Source organism: Physeter macrocephalus, chromosome 14 (genome assembly GCF_002837175.3).
Source record: "Physeter macrocephalus isolate SW-GA chromosome 14, ASM283717v5, whole genome shotgun sequence".
Lineage (NCBI taxonomy): Eukaryota > Metazoa > Chordata > Mammalia > Artiodactyla > Physeteridae > Physeter > Physeter macrocephalus.
The window spans coordinates 58,884,466-58,906,250 of record NC_041227.1 but is presented as its reverse complement, the minus strand read 5'-3'; the positions used below and the strand labels follow the sequence as shown (position 1 = coordinate 58,906,250).

General features: G+C 46.2%; 1 protein-coding gene across 5 annotated transcripts in view; it reads right to left on the bottom strand.

Moving 5' to 3' along the window:
* LOC102995174 (BOS complex subunit NOMO1) overlaps positions 1-21,785 on the bottom strand; it is a 54,813-nt gene that overhangs the window by 23,249 nt on the left and 9,779 nt on the right. For all 5 annotated transcript variants that reach the window (XM_055090072.1, XM_028498658.2, XM_055090074.1 and 2 more), the window contains exons 6-18: positions 20,472-20,544; positions 18,487-18,639; positions 17,541-17,678; positions 17,121-17,210; positions 14,742-14,847; positions 14,400-14,550; positions 10,003-10,177; positions 8,521-8,662; positions 7,369-7,500; positions 6,167-6,303; positions 4,548-4,635; positions 1,459-1,522; positions 799-894 (exon numbers count right to left, since the gene is read on the bottom strand). In XM_055090072.1, coding sequence (XP_054946047.1) covers positions 799-894; positions 1,459-1,522; positions 4,548-4,635; positions 6,167-6,303; positions 7,369-7,500; positions 8,521-8,662; positions 10,003-10,177; positions 14,400-14,550; positions 14,742-14,847; positions 17,121-17,210; positions 17,541-17,678; positions 18,487-18,639; positions 20,472-20,544 — 1,545 coding nt within the window. The remainder of the gene's footprint in view (positions 1-798; positions 895-1,458; positions 1,523-4,547; positions 4,636-6,166; positions 6,304-7,368; positions 7,501-8,520; positions 8,663-10,002; positions 10,178-14,399; positions 14,551-14,741; positions 14,848-17,120; positions 17,211-17,540; positions 17,679-18,486; positions 18,640-20,471; positions 20,545-21,785) is intronic.

Here is a 21,785-nt window from a genome sequence, read left to right as displayed (position 1 = left end):
TAGCTTTACAGTTCTGTATGTGACTCTTGGACTACTGTCTGCTGCCCCCATGAGACTCTAAGTTCCACGAGGGCAGGGGCTATCGCCTACGCCCAGTGCCTAACCACTCAGGATTCTCCATACATATTTTCTTCACGGACAGACGGGTGGACAGAAAGATGGAGACACGGCTGGAAAGGCAACTTCAAATAAGGCAAGCTGGGAGAAAGTTACTCAAGATTTCCATTCTATTTGACAAAGATGGTCATATTGTCAAAGTTCTTTCCCTTCTTGAGAAAATTAGGGTGTCAGATGCACCCACCACACAGCAAAAATTCTTCTCAAAGGTGACATTCACACAAACCTGACCCTCAGTGAGGGACTGCCTTTCATACACTTTCTCTCATGACCCTTCTCATATAAGGTGTCATCTCTATTTCCCAAGCCTTCGAGAAAGGGTCTAAAGAAAAATAGGCAATTTTTTTTGAATTTGCTAAAACACTTGAAATACAGTGAACAAACCAGAGATTTTTGTTTTTCCTTAGCAAAGACGGGAAGTGTAATGAATTCAAACAGAAATTTAAGACGCTGAAACGAGCTGTCAGGAGACTCTTCCTCATCCACAGTTAATTCCTGAGTCATAAAAGGAAAGGAACAGGCTGTTGTGAATTTACAGCTATGTCACAGAAGTATAAGAGAGAAGACCGTTTGTACTACGCCTAGAGATAACAAATCAAGAATAATTTTCAGAGCGTCCATTAGAGAAGGTCTGGTCCACCACCCTCCCATGCTCAGCCCAACACGGAACACTAGCCGTACTTGATAGTCACGGTGACATCCATCATTTTGTCAGTGGTGATAGTTCCAAGAACGTGGTGGCGAATGGCTGTCAACGTCAAGATACTGGGTGAAGACCTATAAATCAGAGAAGTGGAAAGAAAACACCACATCACCTCATGGCTCTCAAAGGATCACAAACAACATCCTTTATGGGCGACCTTCCTGACCCTGAAATATACGATGTGACACTGCTCTTAGCGCTTCAGAACTCCTGAAATACATACAAGTGTCTTTAAGAGTAAACTGATTCTCCAGGCCAAAACTTTACACCTCCAATTCCCTGTGAAACCCACAAGCGTTTGTAAAAATAGAAAAATGGTAGACTTGAGCTTGAGAAATTCTCAGCAGTGAGGCTGGAAGATTCAACAAACATTGTATTTAAGCCACTTCCAAACCACAGCCTTCCGTCCTGGGTTTACAGAATTCTTGGGAAAGAGCGCTTACCTTCATTTCCTCAGTAATTTACCCAACTGTCTTAAAATCCTTGTCTAGAAATTCTTTTCCATGCCTAACCTTACGGCTTCCAGAAAACATACAAAAAACTCCCGTGTTCTCAGCAATGAGTGAAGAAGAGAGTCACGCTCACTCTCCTCCACAGGAGACACACAGACACCCCGGAGCAGTCGGCGCCTGGCTTACGTGTCATAGGTGTAGAACGCTTGCTCGAACCGGTGGCAGGAGCGAGGGGTCACCTTGTACACGCCTGCAGCCAGGAAATCAAAAGTAATTGTCAGAGAAGAGCGTCTATGAAGCTGAGCAATTCCAACATCCGAAATCCAAAGGCGTTGCCTCTCACAACCTATCACGGATGTGCGACACGGGATCAGAAATGCCTTTTCCGCTGCCTACGACAGCTTCTTACCAATGACCGGATCCACGTAAAGGCCCACTCACAAAGCAAGGATTTTCATTTTGCATAATTTAACAAATCACAGCACTTTAGTCTACACAGACCAAGCTAACAGACACGTGCACGAGGAGGAACAGGAAGTACATTTCTACTGCGAATCAGCCTGAGAATCTTCTACTTAACAGATTCTGTTAAAGATCCAAAAGACAGCTACAGCCTGGACTCCTTCCTATAAATATTCCTAAGAGGGGGCATGGGGCAGGGGAAGGCCCAGAAAATTGCGGAACAACTGCAAAAACACTTTCATGCCATGAGCTCACGTGGGGTACACTCGGATGAGGGGCATAGGATGTCATTTGCCAGAAGAATAGTTTCAGGAAGGAGCAAAGTGTAACAATGGAGTCTCCCAAATGGTCTTTAACCAACATTTTGGCCATATGACCGACCAAAACATGAAATTAGTTCAAATCACCTCTGCTGTTTCTGTCACACTGATCAAGCCTCAATGCAGTTATGAGTAGAAAAAAATTACTAGGTTTCTTCATTCACTTTGTTTGTTCTTTCATTTGACAAACACTGACAGGGCAACACTCGGGCCGGGTATCGTGCCAGGTGTTGGTACACGGTGGGGACAGATACGGTCCCTGCCTTCGTGGGGCTTGCCATCTACAGAGAGAAAGCATTCGACAGCCACGTGCACACCAGGTGTGACGGGTATGGGTAGGGGAGGAACTGGGCACTGTGGACACGAGCACAGCAGGGAGCTCTCAACGACACTGTGGGGCCGGTCTCCCTGGGGCGTAACATCGGAACCAAGAAGGGATGGGCAGGCAGGCAGAGCTGGGTGAAGAGGGGGTGGGGCAGGGAAAGGACTGAGGTAGAGCACAGCATCTGAACCACAGGCTTGCTGGCTGTCTCCCTAACAGCTGTCCGTCCTGCTTACGTTTAGGGTGAAAATGCGCCCAGCCTCGGGCAGCAAATCCAACCTTCCCAGGCTCCCTTGCAGCTAAAAGTGGCCTTGTGACACGGCTCTGGCCGGTAAGACATGAAGTTTCCTGGAGGAAGCGGCATGGAAAATGTTTGCCCGCCCCTCTCCTCATCTTCCTGCCTTAAACGTAAGTTTTCTGGGGCAACAGTAGGCACCTTGAAAACACAAGGCAAGAAATACCAGGAAAAGAGCTAAAAGAATCACGAAGACACCAACCCTAACATCTACCAGCTGCTGAACCCATGCCTGATGCTGCCAGACTTTGCTACCGAGCCAAATCAACCCCACTTGTTGGGGGCTGTCGTATAGATTTTGTTACCTGCAGCCAACGGCATCCTGATTAAAACACAGGACAGAGTGGCTGGAGCAGAGTGTGACAGGTAGAGCTAGATTATGCAGGAGCTCAAGGTCTGATTAAGGGTTTTGTACAAGAGTACCCCCTATCTGTGGGGTATACGTTCTAAGACCCCCAGTGGATGCCTGAAACCACAGATAGTACCAAACCCTCTACATGTTATGTTTTTATGAACGCTAATGGGTGGGTAATGTATACAGCATGGACGTGCCAGACAAAGGGACGATTCACATCTCCGGGCTGGATGGGAGCAGGATGGTGAGAGACTCCATCACGCTACTCAGAATGGCATGCAATTTAAAACTTATGAACGGTTTATTTCTGGAACTTCCCATTTAATATTTTTGGACCACAGTTGACCACAGGTATCTGAAACTGTGGAAAGTGAAACCATGGGTGAGTGGGGATTACTGTACTTTATCTTGAGAACCAAGAGAAGTCACTGAATTATTCATTAGGAAAATGCAAAATAAAACCACAATGAGATACTACTTTACACCCACCAGGACGGCTAAAAATCAAAAAGATAGTAACAAATATTGGTAAAGATGTGGAAAAACATGAACCCTCAGGCATGGCTGGTAGGAATACCAAATGGCAAATACAGCCTTTTCAGAAAACAGTTTGGCAGTTTCTTTAAAAATTAAACATAAATTTATTATATAATTCCATTCCTAGGTATCTACCCAACAACTGTCCAAACAAAGACTCGTACACAAATGTTCATAGCAGCATTATTCATAATAGCCCCAAGCTGGAAACAGTTCAAATACCCACCAACTAGTGAATGGATACACAAACTGTAATATATCCATGCAATGGAATACTATTCACCAATAAAAAGGAACAAATTATTAATACCTGCCACAACCTGGGTGAACTTCAAAACATTATGCTAAGTGAAAGAAGCCTAAAAAATAACAGTATTGTATGATTTCATTATATGAAATGCCCAAAAAAGGCAAATCCATAGAGACAGAAAATAAATTAGTGGCTGCCTAGAGCTGGGAATAGAGATTAAATGTAAACATGCAGGAAGGATATTATTGGGGTGATGCAAATGTTCTGAACTGGATTATAATGATGGTTGTGAAGCTAGGTATAGTTACTAAACATCACTGTACTGAACACATTTTAATTGGGTGAATTTTATGGTCTGCAAATTGCATCTCAATAAAGTCATTAACAGACAGAGAAGCCACTGAAGGACTTTAAGCAAGGTGGGAGATGATCCAATCTTTATCTTAAAAAGATCACTCATCAGGAGAGGTCATGGGCTGACGGTGCAATGCTTTTAGAAGTGAAAAGGGCCCAGCGGTCTGGCCCCAACTCCAACCCAAGAGCCCGGGAACACGTGCCAGCCCCCACCTCTATTTCTTTGGGTAAAAACGCTGCTCCCTCCAGAGGAGCTAACCACGGCCAAAGTTGACCGCTTGATGCAAACTGAACCGAGATAGGGAAAAACGCCTTTAAAACCACCCTCTGGTGCCTTTCCATTTCTCTCACTCGCAGCACATCAATCCTTCCAGACTCACCGGGCTTGGACAGGCAGAATCGGTTGACGCCTTTGGAGAGGTTATAAATCCCCACGTTCTCAGGTCCATTTCCATCCTGATAAAATTCCTAAGGGACCAAAGCCAATACAATGACTTACTAGGGGAGATGGAGACACAGCGATGATTAATAATATTTCTGTTTCTGAACCAGTCATCTGTTTTGCCCGTTAATCATGTGAGCAGCTGGGTGCCACAGGAAAATCAAAAAGCTTCCAAAACTTCGAACAAAAACCTGATCTTTTTCATTCAATCAACTAATATTTATTGAGCACCTGCTATGCAGCAGACTCAAGGCTGGGCTTTGGTTGCTGCCGTGGCTCTTGTTTTCAGGGAGGCTGACATTCTAATATGGGAAGAGAGAAAACCCAGGTAGTCAACAGAGAAGTCAGTGGATTTCAGCTAGGAAGTAACAGAGCTTACAGAGAAATAAACAGGGAGCAGGATAGAGAGGGACCACCGCAGAGGCCTGTTCAGCTTGGCCTCAGAACAGACCCCTCCTGAGCAGGTAACATTGGGGCTGCAGCCTGAGTGATGAGAAAAAGCAAATACGCTCAGATGTGCAGAAGACACGTCATTCCAGGCAGAGAAGAGTATGTGCAAAGGCCCAGAGAAGGGACCGAGCTTGGTGTGGAACTGGCCGAGGCAGGCAGTATGCCGCGGCCCACTGAGCGAGGGAGAGAGGGGTAAGGGGTAAGGCACGAGCTAGCGAAGGGCTGGCCGTTGTTAAGGAAGATGGAACTCAGTCTAAGGGAAATGGAAATCCACTGGAGGGTTTAAGGGAAGGAATGGTCTCCTAAATGTGTATCACATATTCTCAACTGGATATTAATCAACCCATCTCTCGTAACAAAGCTGTTTGTTGAGCACTTGTAGTTAAGCGGTTAGAGCATTCAACTGGCGTTGGAGACACCAGTCTCACTGCCTCTGGTGTCTAATATAAGCGGCCACTTAATTGCCATTTGCCTCCGTTGCTCCACTGGGACCTGACAGTGACATGTGCCATTGCTGGAAGTCAAAAAATTATATAAAGTTCATGAATGGGTCTACATAGGTGTACACGGGTGCTCCCTTTCCTGAAACCCACTGCATACACTGCCAATCCAGCTGCAGAGACTACAAGAGAATAACCAACTCTGTCCTCAGCTGCACCTGTTCATAAATAACAGCAGTGTATGGCCAGGAAAACTTCAAATACGTTAAGACGTTTACTTAAACCTTACCATGCCCCTGGGGAGTGAGTATTATGATCTCAATTTTAGAGGCGAACACTGAGGCTCACAAACACTAAATGAACTTGCCTGACGCTACAAAGCCTACGTGCTTTGCACTACGTCAACAGCTTCCCCAAATCACTAGTCAAAGTTAGAATTTAATGTGGAGCCAGGACAAGGAAATCTCCCAAACAAAGGCATCTTTCCACTAAGGGACTTAAAATGCTTCCTCATGGTGCTTTCCGTAATAGGTGGGTGAGTCGAGGGGCAGAAAAGGGAATCCGCTTGACTATCTATGCTGATAATACTCTTAGCATGCTAGTTCTTCTAGCCCTCCAAAAGGCGAGTGTCCTTCCACATAAGAGAATCCTCAGAAGCCCCACTTACCAGAGTGATGGCGTGAGAAAGGGAGCATCTCAGCATATAGCCCGTCTGCCTGAACTCAATCGCTGACACGTCGTCCTCCAGAACCTCCACCTCTAGACTCTTGTTCTTCCAGCACCAATCTTCATGCAGGATGCTGACTGCAAAGGACACAACACACACCCACGTGGGAACACAGCACACCGCCTCCCTGAATGCCCCCAGAAAAACAGTGCTAATGAATTCTATGTGTGAGCCTCTATACACATACATACCAACAAATGTGTGTGTGTGTGTGTGTGTGTGTGTGTGTGTCAGTATACACATAGAGCTAGTCACACTGGGAAGAAGTAACTGCTAAAGAAAAACTGAAACCAATGGCCATTAAAATCACCAAGAAAGAAATTCAACTGGGCCTAAGAGCAGACTACAAGTAAGACATTCAGGGACTGGCAAACTTTTTCTGTAAGGCGCCAGAGAGTAAATATTTTCACCTATGCGGGCCACATGGTCTCAACTATTCAACTCGGCCTCTGCAGCACACACGCAGCCACAGATGATAAACAAACAAGTGGGCATGGCTGTGTTCCAATAAAACTTTATTCATAAAAACAGGCAGTTGCCCTCAGCTCATAGTCTGCCAACACCTGACATAATAGAAAATATAATTCCCCAGAAAAATCAGCCTACTTTATAAGCCATTCACCGCCAGCAGCTCCCAGCTAAACTCTGACACAGCAAAAATACAAAGCAATGGGAGCTTCTCAAGCAAGGCGGAGAAAAGAGAAACAACATTCGCCAGCACCTTCTGCTTCCCAGGCCCTGTGCAAGGGGCTTCACATACTGGATTTCATGAGTCCTACATTCTGCAGAAAGGTTCTATGACTCCTATTCAGAAGGGGAAACTGACTCTCAGGGAGATCAAGTAAGCTGCCTCGCTCACACAGGTGCTAAGTGGTAGAACACGTCCGTGTAATTATTTCACACTCTTTTCCGGCATTTAGAAATAAAATGGCATGAGAAGAAGTGTGTGGGTCATCCTGATGAGGTGGCAGTTAGTTCATAAAGCCTCAACTCCTGCATTACTGCCCAAGGCTAAATAATGCACATTCAAGGTCAAGGGGCAAAGAAGAGTTAAACACGTGCAACCGTACAGCTGGGATGCAACTTGAGAGCAGGTTTCTAGAAAGTTTAGAAAGACAGGAAGTGCTGCCTGCGGTTCTTACTTTTGTATTTTCCGGGCAGCACATTGTCAAACGTGAAAGTCATCGAGTTGACCTTGCCGGAGAGCTGGAGGCTCCGCTTCTCGCCCTGGCGGCTCAGGGACTGCAGGGTCACCAGCAGGTCACCGCAAGTGTCTGCAGAGAAAAGATGTGGGGGCCTCACTTGACTGCCTTGTGAACCATAGCACCCGTTCGAACCCTCAATCTCTGTGTGCTGCTTCCCACCCGTTAGCTCCTGAAGGACAGTGCCAGGAGGTTCCTTCAAAGCTAACGTGCATCTACTTGATCCTAGGAAGTCTCCCCCGATGCTTGTCATCGGTACCAAACAATGAAGCCACCCAGCAATTACTGCATCGGGGGAAGTAATATCTATGGAGCATCAACAGGAGGCAGAGAAAAATAGACAAAGGTGATGAAACTTTATTGAAAATCCACTTCATAGCAGGTATAGAACTGGGCCCTTTATCATCATCATAATAGTATTACTAATAATGGCAAAGATTCATATGGCTCTTGCTGTGTTCCAGGTACTTCCAACGGCTATACATACAGTAACTCATTTGATCCTCACAACTACCCTGTGAGGTAGGTACTATTAACATCTCCACATTACAGATGAGGGACTCAAAGCACAGAGAGGTTAAGTAACTTACCCCAGGTCACACAGCGAAGGTTCAAGCCCATGTGGTCTGGTTCCAGAGTCTATGATCTTAACCACTGTGCTACACTGCCTCTTGACATGACCGCATTTAAGCCTCATTAAAACCCCCCGAGAGCAGTAGTATTCCCATTTTACAGAAGAAAAACTGAGGCTGGGCAAGTACATGCTGACAGTCTCACAGTGGTAAGTGACAGAGCTGGGATGGAAACCTGGGCCCAACTACCATCTTCCTTTCAGAGTCAGAGGGCAATAAAAAGAAACCCACATGTTCTTCTGGAAGCCAAGGCAGCATTACTCAAAGAGAAATGTTATGGTGATCGTGGCAGTTATTCAGAAAGAACTGCACACGACAAAAACTCTCAGACACCACTCCCCTGGAGCAGTTTCTGCTCTTACCTTCAATGCCGCCCAATGAGGAAAAGCTCACCAAAATCCCACCTCTCCCCACTTACTGCTTTGAACCTATCTGTTCTTGGTTTCAATTGACATCTTACCCAAACAAGAGACTTTCCCTGAAACCGATGCCAAAAACTGCACGAAGGCCACGTCCATCACAGGCCTGTCAGTCACAGCCAGAAGCAGCATCTGCGGCTTCAACATCAGCCCCGCTCTGGTCTCCACCTCAGGAACCATCACCTGCGGGACACACAGAACAAGGTCAGCGGCTGCATCAGGGCCGCTGCGCCCTGGCCGACATGGCACCAGAGCATCCACCTGGGCCCAAGGCTCAACGGATTCTGTAGGATGAAGGTTCATTCCTAGGCCTAGTTTTATAATCACAACAAATCTGCATACAGCCGGTGTGAAGAAAACATATTTCTAAGCAGACATATAACACTAGCCTTCAGCAGCGCCAGGGTGTACACAGAAGCTCATCAGGGCACGCAAAGCTGTCACTGATCATGTGCACCCAGGTGGAAACCATACTAAATCCCAGAACCTGATCCTGGCTTGAGGTCACTCGTGACACGAGCTGTGAACTTGTGGATGCCACGTGGATGACCAACAGTGGAACTGGGCCATTTCTTCTTGCCTCATTTCTGTGTGCCTTTCTCACAAGAGGGACTGGGAGAGGAGGTGGTGCTCGCCTTCTTCATCCCTGGTAGAGATCACATTCTGGAATTGCCCTTCCCTGGAAAAGTGCCTGATCATGCCTCTGAAAGGGCCTCTAAAGGCTTGTCTGTGTGGCCAGCGTCACAAGACGCTGGCTGGCTGGTAAAGGAGCTGCCAACCCACACAGTGTGCTGTTCGTGGAAGCAGGGGCAAGGCTGTGCGCCCACCCCATCTCCTTAGCGGGGGGGATCCCACTGGCCCTACAGGAGAGCAAAGTCTTAGAAGGACCCTTCCCAGCCCCCTCCCCTGCTCTTCCCCAGGGAGCAGCTGACTTGACGGGTGAGAGCCTGAGACCCCACGGGGCCGGTGGCCTGACCTCCGCTTCCGTCTCATCTCTTGCCCACTGCCCCCACCAGTGCTCAGGCCTTCACCCTGGCGGTGAGACTACAAGCCAGGGTCTCCCCTGCTTCTCCACCTGCCTGGATGGAGAAATCAGGTGGTGCCTGCCCAGCATCTTCAATTGACAGCAAGGCAGGAAAAGGGAAGCTCTGTTTGGCCTCAGGGTCCAGAAGCCATGCTCTGTGGATGTTACTGAGCTGCCATTAATAAAGAGTTCACTGCGATCTCCTTTGGGGACCCGTGGATATTCAACAGCAGCCAGAAGCCTGAGAAGGTGGAGGCGTGACTGGCAGCCTGATACTAACCCCTGATAAACATCAGGACTGGAAAAGAGAAAGGCCTGTTGCATCACCTTCAAACCAGCTGCCTGTCTGCTCTACTAACTGTGACATGCAGGAATGTAAAGATTTCAAAATAAGAAGTTGGGAATGGAAATGCTCCTTCTCTAAGCCCATTTTAAGATAACCCTTTTTAAATCATTGGTGTTTTTTCAAATATCTTAAGTAGAACAAAACTCGTCATACCTGGACTTTGTAGGTCCCTGGTTTTGCTTTAAAACAGAATGATCCCTGGGCATCCATCTCCACGGTGACCAAAGACTTGTCCTTGTCTTGAGAGGACAGGACAACTTTGTATTTACTCATCTGCTTGACAGTGTCGGGGAAGCGAATGATTGATATCTGGCCACAGACACTGAACCTGCAACAAGGGGACCATTCATTCCAGCATGAGAACTCAATTATCACAGGAAAGGTGCTTAGCAACCCAAACTATGCATCCCTCTTTCAGCCCTCGTCCCTAAGACTAGTATGATCTTAATGAAGAGAGAGGAATGTAGCCCAAATAACTCCAGTCTTAAAAGCAACCTTTAGAAAGAAGAGTGGACCTCTTTCTGCATAAGGAAAAGGCGGAGCGAGGGCCCGGGACACAGCTGTTTGTATGTTCTGGGTGACACCTGGCCATCCCCCACTGCAGAAGCAATTTTCAAACAATCTGTGGATGATAAAAATGCTTCAGATAATTGGGTCGTTGACGGTGGAGCAGCCTCGAACTGAGAATGTGGACTAGTCCTTAAAAGCAAGAGCTGTAAGCTGCCTATGAAAGTGTGGTATTTCCCAGGGGATAAAACAAGGCAGGGTTATCAAAGACGCCTTCCTCACCTGTGATTATATATAATGCACAGATAAAAGCAATCTGAGAGATCTGAAAAGGAAAAGTAATTAAGTTAAACAAAAATGCAGAGCTAAAACTGAACTCCTTAGGGGCTAGGAGCCACAGAAGCAACTTATAAGTGAAAAGCCCTATTAAGGTAATGGCTCAGACTGGAGACTGCAATGAGCAGTGTGTAAAGTGCTACAAGGCGCACCTCCAGAAGCACATGAAAGGCACATCCGCTCGCTAATAAACACCAGCGAAGCCCAGAGTCCGTGGAGTGACCATCTTCATTTTTAGTCAGTTGGTGTGTTTAAGTGTAATAATGTCCCACAGCTGGAGGCCACAATCGCTTCTTCAACTGCCTAAAGGTTATATTTTCTAATCTTGAAGAGAATCACTTTAGATAAAAAATCAGTTGTGCCTTTTGACAGAAGGAGAATAAAAAATGCTGGATTCAGTGTTGGATAATTACGGGGCGCACTAAATGCTGGCACACCCACTCTGCTGCAAAGATAAAACGGCAGAAGGAAAAAGAAGGCGGTGGAACGCTGTGTGTGTGAAGTCCGGGAGCGAAGGAAAGCACAGCCGTCTCCCTAAAGGGATGTGACCAGCCCGGCCATGGGGGCTCAGGCTGGACAGTGAGGGGCAAGACACCACAGCCCACGGGCCAGGTCACACTCAGCCACCTGTTTCGGGAGGGACCGTGAGCTAAGACGGTTTTCACACTTTTAAAGGGGGGAAAAAAAATCAAAAGGTTATTTCATGACATAGCAAACGACATGCTACTACGACGTCAGTGTCCACACATAAAGTTTTCCTGGAACACAGCCAAGCCCGTTCATTATGACTGTCTGTAGCGGGTTTCGTCACAGAGACCTTCTCGGCCCGTGAAGTCTGAAATATTTATTCTCTGGTCCTTGACAGACAAAGTGTGCCAGCCCCTGATTTAGATTCAAAGGTTTGCCTTTTGGTTCCCTACTGTGTACTATCAGAGAAAATGGATAGGAAGGGACTACTGATGGAATTATTCTCAAGGACCTTCCAGATTGCCTTCATTTGTGTCCATGTCGGGAGGGAAGTCCCCTTATTCATTCCAGGTTGAACCTCTTTGCCTAAGTTTTAAATATTTCAACCATACAATCAGTTTTAGCTCGTATTCTCAATTATAGATACGCGTCCAATTACCTTAAACCTCAAATATATATTGGTTTAGTTTAGAAAAAGAACTAAAAAGCCAGTAAGACAGTGTTTTGTTATACTGAAGCTCTTAAAAATTGATGTGTCAATAAATTATTTCATCAGGATTTAATACATTAATGAAGAGAAATCAGTAATTTTGGTGCATCGTGAGACAAGTATATTCTCATTGCCATTTAGACAGAAGTCAGAGCTTGATTTTCAAATAAATTAGCAAATAATTTTTTTAAAAGGGAAAAACAGAAAGAGTAAGAAATATCAATGAATTAAAAGGCAAACGGGCCAAAAGGAAAATGATGAATTTTTCCAATGATGCTCAACAAATGTTGTTTCTCTTTCTTTGACCCAAATACTCTCCTTTAAAGAAGAAAATAAATATAAAATTAAATTACGTTTCCTCATCTCCATGAATGGCACCTCCTCCATCTACCCAGATGCTCAAATAGGAAACCTGGGCTCTGATGCACAAAGCCTCCACATCACTCATCAAATCCACCTACGCCTCCTCCCTCCCCCGCCAGCAGGGTCCCGGGTCCCACCGGTCACCGTCTCCTCCAGACAACTGTCACACCTCCCATCTACGCCCTCCACTTATACTCTGGCTTTCCTCCAATCCACTCTCCACACAGCAGTCGGGAGAAAAAAAAACCACAAAACTTTCCAAAATGCCCTGATCCACGCAGCTAGCTCCCTTGATGAAAACTCGTCAAGGGTTTCCCACTGCACTTGGGAAGAGGCCCATCCCCACAAGAGGGCCACAAGGCCACGTGGCCCTCCAGCCTCACCATGGCCCCCAGCCACGCTGGCTGTCCCCACCCCGACCCCAGAGCTCCCCTGTCCCCTCCAGGCCCTGGCACACGCTGTCCCCTCTGCCTGCCAAGCCCTCCACTCGGCTACCTTTCAGTCCTCTCGAAGGTCTCGGCTTCCACAGCGCCCCACCTAAACGAAGTCCCCTCGGAGTCCCCGAGCTCTTCCTGCACAGCCACCCCAACTTACCGTCACTGACTCCTCGTCTTCAGTCTGTCTCCTAGACCCCTGCCTTTGTGACGTTAGCCTGGTTCCCTGTACACACCCAGCACTTATCACGGTGGCTCACCTGGAGTCGCTGCTCAGAACTGTTTATGAGGGAAGCAGGGAGAACTGCAGCCCAGGAGTCACTTCCTGAGGCTCCACCACGACACACACGGCAGCAGGCTCCACAGGTGCTCTGCTTCCTCACCTGCCTTTCAACACTGAACCCCGGACCCGGACCCCCCTCCTGCCTACAGACAACGGTCACCTCCTCGGTGACCAAGCCAATAAAGCATGTCTTCAGGGCTCAGCTCCTGGACCTCCGGGACCGTCGGGAGGTCACACCTAAACCCCTGCCCCAGGTTCTCCTGAGGCCGCCCCTCGAAGGCTGACATTCTATTTCCGGTACACTGATCCACTTCTACCTGCTCTTACACATTCGAGGTTCTGGCTGCCACCTGCAGCCGAGTCTTCCCGATTTACAATCTATCCAAGCACCTGGTGGAGAGCGCCACCTAGCGGGCCTATGGACCTCCGCGGCCAAAACTGAAGCCTCATCCCCGACTGGCTCCTCTCCCCGTCCACAGCCATCCTGCCTCTCAGGCTGGGAACCCCGAGACATCTTCCCGATCTGTCCCTGACTTTCCCATAAGACAGGCCCTCGTCAACTCTGCTCTCAGGCCTCCCGCACCCTCTTCTGTCCCCTTCGAGGCCTTCCCCCCAGCCGTGGCACCACAGGGTCTCACTGAAGACAGAAATCTAAGCACGTTACCTCCGTGCTCACACCGTTCACCGGCCCCTTGACTTTTCTCCCTGGTGGAGAAAATCCCCGTCTGCCAACGGGGAGTGAGGAGGCCCTCTGACATCTGCCCGCTTCATCCACCCCGCACTTTACACTCCAGCAACACCAAGTGCTATGCCCCCATCTGCACCGCGCTGCTCTGAGAGGCCTCTCTCCACGCAGACCCTGCTCACCACTCCCCACCTCGTCAAGTTACTGTTTAGTGAGCACCTATTGCCAAGGAGAGATGGCAGCCTCCCCATTCTATAGGTGACACAACGGATAAGAGAAAGACCCAAACCCTGACTCCAAGGCCGGGGTTCTCTGCACTAGACAGTGTCATTACTTGATAAAACTATAGGAATTCAACCACGGGATATCCCCTCACAACTCACAATAAGTACAACGAAGTGGGAAGAACTGTGACAACGACCCAAAGCATCTTACAGCAAACGTTCTCAACCAGCTACATTACCTTCCAATGAAGCCAAGGCAGGCCTCACAGATGTGAAGTCAGGTGCAACAGAGCTTCTAACCTGAACCCATTTTAACTTTGAAGCAAGATGATTTTCTTGAAGCAGCTAACAGTTAAGCACCTTCAGTTTACAACACTTAGCTCTGATCTTTCTAAAGAAGCCAGCCTGAGTTTCTCCACAGGTGTCTGAGACGGGATGTGGACCCCTGGCAGAAACGCACGGTCAGATCGAAGGCGGTCTTGTCCTCCGCTGGCCGCCAACGTAAGCACCGGCCCTTCCAGGCCCCGCACGCCCGCCTTACCCTGTGGCAATGATGTCAGCCAGCTGAGGCGTGTTGGGTGCGATTTTGATTGAGACGGTTTCAAAGTAGAGATGCTCCTTCTGGGCGTGGATGGTGTACGTCCCGGTTGTTATGTTCTCCAGACGGAACGAGCCATCGGCTTTTGTTTTGACTGTAAAACAGAAAGAGGCCAACAAAGGATGAGACAAAAACAACTGTGTAGCCCTCATCTACACAGGGATACTCGAGACTAAAAGCTGGCATGTTTTCATAGAGCTGTTAAGATTTTCTTTCCTTTCCACTCCTCTCTGTGAGCAAAACCCAGCCCAGGCAAACAGGCCAGGGCCCAACGTGTCTGCCCACCTTTGATCTGGTTGTTCAGGGTGACCACCGCGTCCGGGACACCCTCTCCTTCAGGTCCGTTCAAGACCCTCCCAGTGACAGAGAATCCCATGACGTGGAACACAGGCTAGAAGATGAAGAACAGGGAGGAGGCTGTCATGTGCTTGAGCCGCAGAAGCCCCCCTCATGCCCCTCACGCCGCCGCTCAGCACTCCTGCCTACGCTGGCTTCTCCTGGTGCCCCGTGCCAGCCAGCTCCCTCCCAGCTCACCCACCCGCAGCCCCTTCCCACGTCTTGTCTTCCGCTTGGTTTATGCGTCTGGGCCCTCCTCACTTGTGAGGACCAGGGCTTGGCTCTCTGCACTCAGCTGGGCTCCAGCCACCCTGATCTTGGGATCCTGCATGCTTTCCCCACGAGGGGCTTTCACACCAGCTGCTCCCTCAGCCTGGATTTCCTCCCACACCTGCAGAGGACAGGGGAGAGGCCGCCCCTTCTCGTCCTTCAGGTTTAGCTCAAACTGTCACCACCTCTGAGATGCTCTAACTACCCTCTCTCGGGAGCCCCTGTCTCACGCCCCAGCCGGTTACTGTCCATCACACTAACCTACTTTCTAGGCTTCAGCAAAAACCTCCCCAACATCTGGTATGTCCTTGTTTGATTTCTTCTAGTTTGTCTACCTCCCACTAGAATGTGAGCTTCATGAAGATAGGGACCTCTTCTGTCTTAGTCACCTGGTACACAGTAGGCACTCAATAAATGACTCCTGAATGAATGGATGGATGCATGCATGCATGCATATATGCAACAGCATTTGAGCTCTAAGAAAATAAAATGGCTTCCTCTTTAGTCAGGTAGCTCTTCTTGATCCTTCTAAAAAGACGTGGTGAACCCACTTATTAAATTATATATTCACTCAACAATCACTTTTATTAGGCACCTACCACGTACCTGGCACTAAATCACGTGTTAGGAACACAGTAAAGAATAAGACTCAACGGTCCCGACCTCATACAGCTTACAAGCCACTCCCTGAAATTCCATTCATGTCTGTTTAAAACCTTGCATTTGGTTGTGATCTGGGAAATGTCTTTCCCCACTCACTGGCCCCCATCCTTCTGTGCAAGCCCCTTGAAGCACTAAGGACTTGACCTTCACCCTTCCATCCCCCCTCCAGGGCACAGCGCTACAGTCAAATGCTTGACGGAATCTTAAAAGGCAGAGTCAGAACCCCACTGAGAATGTGGCCTAAAAGCTAGCTCCCACCAGTTTAAGCTACTTTAACGCAGTACTTTTTAATGTAACATTAAAAGAAAACGATTAAATTTAATTTTTTCAATAACTGTAACACTGGGTGGTCCACTTATGAAAGACTGCTGTTTTCTTTGGGGATTTGCTCTATCTAGCAAATTTTCTACAGAAACCATTTTCTACATCTGTAATTAAAGATAGAACTGTGATGAAAAACACATTTACCATCTATTTTAGGACCTGTATCACCCCATCCATCACCCCACCTGTCATTCCACTGCGGGCTCTGTCAGCTCTCACCTACTCAACCGGTCCCTCACTTCCACCTTGCCCCCTGCAGACCCTTCTCAACATGGCAGCTGGAGGGGACACACCTCTTCTTCTGCTTAGAACCTTCCAGTGGTGCCAACTGTCACCCAGAATGGCCCACCAGGACCTGCACAACCCACCCCACCATCTCTCTGATGCTCTCTCCTCTTCCTCCCTTCTTCACTTGCTCCATTCCAGCCAACCTGGCCTTTCTGGGGTTCCCTAAACCTTCTAGCCACACTCCTGCCTCAGGACCTTTGCACCTGCCATTCCCTGTCTTAAACACTCTTCCCACAGATGTAAGTACAGTTCGTTGCCTCTTCCCCTTCAGGTTGTTACTCAAAAGTCACCTTCACCCTAAGGCCTTTCCAAGAACAACCTATGAGACCTCAATCCTATCTTAACCTTGAAACTATATAATCTCCTTTCTTGCTTTATGTTTTTAAAGAACAAGGACGTTCTCACATACTTTCTTATTTACTTATTTGTAAGTATATTGTCTCTTTCTGCCATTAGAACATGAATTCCACAAAAACAGGAACTTTTGCCTCTTTGGGTCACTGCTATATGCCCATCGCTAGAATAGTACCTAAAATATATATCACTGACACTTGGTAAATATATTTCATTGAACGAAGCAGATGTAAATAGAGCTCTGATTCTCTAAGATAAAGACATTATGTGAGAGAGGTGAAGGATCTAGTGGATCCCAGAATGAAGTGGAAGAGAGTACAACATTCTGTTTTTTCCAACAGTACTTCTAGATAAACTGATTTTTTTTTTTTTTTAACACGTTTGCAACACCTGTGCCCAGGGATAGGAACTCCAACAGAGAGGCCTTACCTCAATTTTCAGGCTGTCATGTTCCACTGTAAAGTCAAGTCTAGAAGGAGCAACGTCAAAGGTAATCCTCTCCCCTCTATAGAATGGAATCTGGAAGAAAAAGTCGGTTAATTACCAAGAGCCAATAACATGATTCAACCATCAATATTAATACTCAATCCAGCAGCCCACAAATAACCAGGGGTTCAAAGCAGGCAAAGAGACACTGTTAATCATAACTGTTTCAGATTTAAAAGAGAAAGACTTGCACTATTCCCAGCTGTTACTGAGGGGACAGAGTTACATCTTCAGTAACTGCTAAATAAAATGCTCATGGAACTGCAGGCCAACCATTCAGTCCTTTGATATCCAAATGGCACTGACTCTTCCTGTGATATAAGTGTCCCAAACATAAAGAGAACAGAAGTCGGCTTCACTCACCACAGTATAGCCCCCACTCGGCAACGAATAGAAGGAGAAGGAGCCGTCTTCTTTGGAGACTGCGTGGCACAAATACACCAGACTCTCGTCTTGGGGTTGGAACCCGGGCACTGGGGAGATGTTGCAGCCCAGGACATCCTAGGCCAGGAGAAAAAAAACCCCAAATGACTTCCTTTTCCACTTACATGTTCTGATTATTATCAAATAGCCATGCTTTAAAAATACTTGTAGAAGTTTTATTTCACAAAATATATATTTCTGAAACCTAGGACATAGCAGAGGACATAGTAGAATGTAAAATCTTGACATTCAAGTTTGAAAAGTTAAAAATGGTCACCATCCTCCAGGTAAGAAACCGGAGTGGCCCAAGTTCACACAGCTGGTCAGAGGCAGAGCTGGGATTTGTCTGAACTGGGGTCTGTTTGATTTCAAAGCCAGCGCGCTTTCCACTGAATTCCACTGCCTCCCAGTGCAGACATTCGATTTCTTGTGCGTCAACAGGGAAACACAAGGTTCTTAAATGCTGAAACTATAAATCAACCTTGACCTGCATTTTATTGTTTTATTTCGTTTTTTTTTTAATGGAAGTAGAGTTGGTTTAGAATGTTGAGTTAGCTTCTGGTATACAGCAAAGTGATTCAGTTACACGTATATGTATTCTTTTTCAAATTCTTTTACCATTATAGCTTATTACAAGATACTGAATATAGTGCCCTGTGCTACACAGTAGAACCCGGCTGTTTACCTATTTTATATGTAGTGGTGCGTGTACCTGTTAATCCCAAGCTCCTGAATTATCCCTCCCCACCGCCCGCTTTCCCCTTTGGTAACCGTACGTGTGTCTTCTACTCTGAGACTGGCCTGCATTTTAAACTGTGTATTCTTAGTCTGCGATCTCCCCAGCCCTGCCCACAGTCTCTCTTGTTCTTCACTCTTCTTTGCTTACCTCTTTGGTTACTAAAGAAGAGAACAGAAGAAACTTCACCCCTTTCATGGGTTCCCCGTCACTGCGGACAGAGCCAGACACGTTGTAGCCAGCCACTATGAGGGGCCCCGCGGCATTGGCGTTGGAGGTCGTTACCCGTACAGTAGTGCTCGCCTACAAGAGAAGATGTCAACTTCCAAAAGAATAAACACAAAGCGTTTAACAACACGAGGACATGCTGACACTAAAATATTAACTGGGGGGAAGCAGCATACAAAATTGCACGTGTAGTACCATAACAACGGTTTTTTAATTCGCAAAATGAAGTGAAGGGAACTGTGGCAAAATGGAGATGATGGTGATTTCGTCTAGATGGTAACGACTTACCTCTTTTACGGTTTTCCACCTTCCAGATTTTCCACTTCCACTCCTTTACGCTCCTCTGAATGTTCCAATTTTTTTTAATGAGCATGCTTTGTTTTTTTCCATGTTTAATGGTATGTATGTGTGTATTTTTAAACTCTCTGTCAAAGTATAATTCACGTGGGGAACACTGCACACAGTCTCAGTGTCCAGCACAGTGATTTTCCCAAACTCACCATGCATCCAACACACAGACACAGAACAGAACCAGCACCCTAGAAGCCCCGCTCATGCTCATTTCCAGTCACTACTCCCCCAAAGGGCAACAATTATCCTGACTTTTAACAGCCTGTTTTACTTTAAAACACAATTTTACATGAATAAACTCAAATTCCTTTATGTATACAATTGACAAACAATGCAAACCTTAAAATGTATTCTATTTATAATGTGTAAGCTATGGAGTTTTAAATGAAACATTTTTCAATGTTGCCCAGAAGAGAAAAATCCTGAAAACAAAGTCATAAACAGAAGACAGATATATCTAGGTGTGAAACTATATCATCAATTATAAATGCATAAAACTTACGAGGTAAATACTGAGATACTGATGCTTCTTTAGCAAAAAAATGAGACGCAGCCTCAAAACTAATATAAAAACTAACCTGTCAAAATGTTCTTTAAGTCTTAACTTCAGTTTGTTTCTTCACAGTTATTACAGAACCTAGCTTAGTATTTTTCCTTTTTTGATCTTTTATTATAAACTATTTCAGTCAAACACAAAACAGATATAGGAATCTATACCAAAGAACACCTATGTAAGTTCCAACCAGCTAAAGAACAAAAGAGAAGAAATACAATTCTAGACCCTTGCAGATGCCCACATCCCCTTCCTCCCTCCCTCTACAAACATCAGTACCATAATGAATATACTGTTTGCCATTCCCATTCGCATCTTTATAATTTTCTACATGTGAATGTATCCATAAGTGGTATTATCATAAGTGTTTTTAATGACTATATAAACGGTATCATATTTCCTTATCCTTCAGCAATTTGCCTTTTCCCTTCAACTTTATGCTTTTAAGCACAGTCATATTGATATGCATAGCTCTGGTTCATTCATTATTGCTGACATACAGAATTCTATTGTGTGATGAAACCACAATCCATTCTCCTCTTAATGGACATTTGGGTTGTTTATAGTATTCTGCTACTACAAACAAAGCTGCAATAAACATTCTTATACATTCTCCTTGGGCACATGTACAAGAGTTTCTAAATTGTTAAGTATATTTATAGATTGTTGTTACAGAGTAAAAAAAGAACAATAAAATAATCTCATCGGGTCCTTCTGGTGTTGATTTAGCTTAAAATAGCTACAGTTAATAACAGAGCAATTTCACAGCAGGATGACAATGCTGTTACCTAAAACTGAAACCAATATAAGCAACATCTGCTACGCGGAGGGAGATTTCCTGTATAAGTACCACCAAACTAATCAGCAGCACCACTGTTTTTTTCCATCAACTTCTAGAAAAACCATAAAATCATTTCATATCTGGAATTGAAAACCTCTACATTTGTCCCCAAACCAGCACACTGTTGGCATGGCCATCGACATAACTGAAATAAATGCTCACCTCTTTCAATGGCCAGGTTGGATGAGTTGCAAGGATTTCGTAATCTCCAGGAAGAACTTTGAAAAATGCAAACCTAAGAAATACAAAATACCACTTCACTTTCTCCCAACAACCTGAGCACTTCTAATTTTAGGACAACGATTGGAAGCATAAGAAAATAACGTCTGAGTTATCACGAACTTGCCCTTAGCCAGTTAAATGAGCATAAATGAAATTCAATCCTTCGCTGTACAAATCCTCATCAGGCAACACTTACAGGGCACTGGCTGTGTGCAAGGAGAGGGGTTCATGTGCTAACGGGAAGGAAGGCTGATGTTTCCCTTAAACCCAGAAATTTCTGGCCTAAAAACCAGTCCCTGTGGTTCAACAAGGATCAGTCACAGAACATTCAAGTGTGTGTTGACAGAGTGAGAGGCATGAACAGGAGAGAAGGGAAGCATCCAAAGCAGAAGTGGGAAGGGACGAGAGGTGGGTAAAGAACAGGGGACAGACCCGATAGGCTGAGACGGATGCTTACACAAGATGACACTAAGCGTTAGGGCAGGGCAGGTGACAATGAGCTTGACTCCTACCCCAGAGTTTATTAAGACCTGTTATCAGACACAAATAGAAGCCAATCTGGGTTCTTGCACAAAGCAACTGTTATGAAACCAGAAGCTGACGAAGATTATTCTAGCAGCTGTGAACAAACCAAGACCAGAGTGGGATGAGCTGAGGATGGAAGCACTACTACCAGGATTCTGACATATTTAGCCCTTTAGATTTGCAAAGCATCGGACCATGAAAGGGCTAATTCCAGCGACATTAACTCCAAAAATTTCATGCAATTTCTTCTTCTGTGGTGGTTATTTTATTACATCCAATGTTGCCTGTAATAACTGGATAGAGCTTGGAAATCACTTTGCTACAAAAGAGTTGACACTGCCACTGGATTTTGGCCTGGGTAAGACTCAGCTTCTACTTCACGTTCATAGCATCCCAGTTCTGCACGTTACTGTCTGTTTAGTTAGTGCACAGGAAAGAGATTTGGAAAGTGATTCGGAAAGTTCAAGGCACTTTTCCCAGCACGGTCAGCAGCAAATTACTGAAACTAGAGAAAATGAAAGTCCCACATTCAACCCCCTCCTCTGATCCTCTACAGATCAGGGGAGGGGGCTGGAGAGGCATCAATAAGTATTTTTCAAAACTGAAATATAATTTCAACAATCATCATTTAAAAAGTGGATGACAGGGCTTCCCTGGTGGCTCAGTGGTTGAGAGTCCGCCTGCCGATGCAGGGGACACGGGTTCGGGCCCCGGTCCGGGAGGATCCCG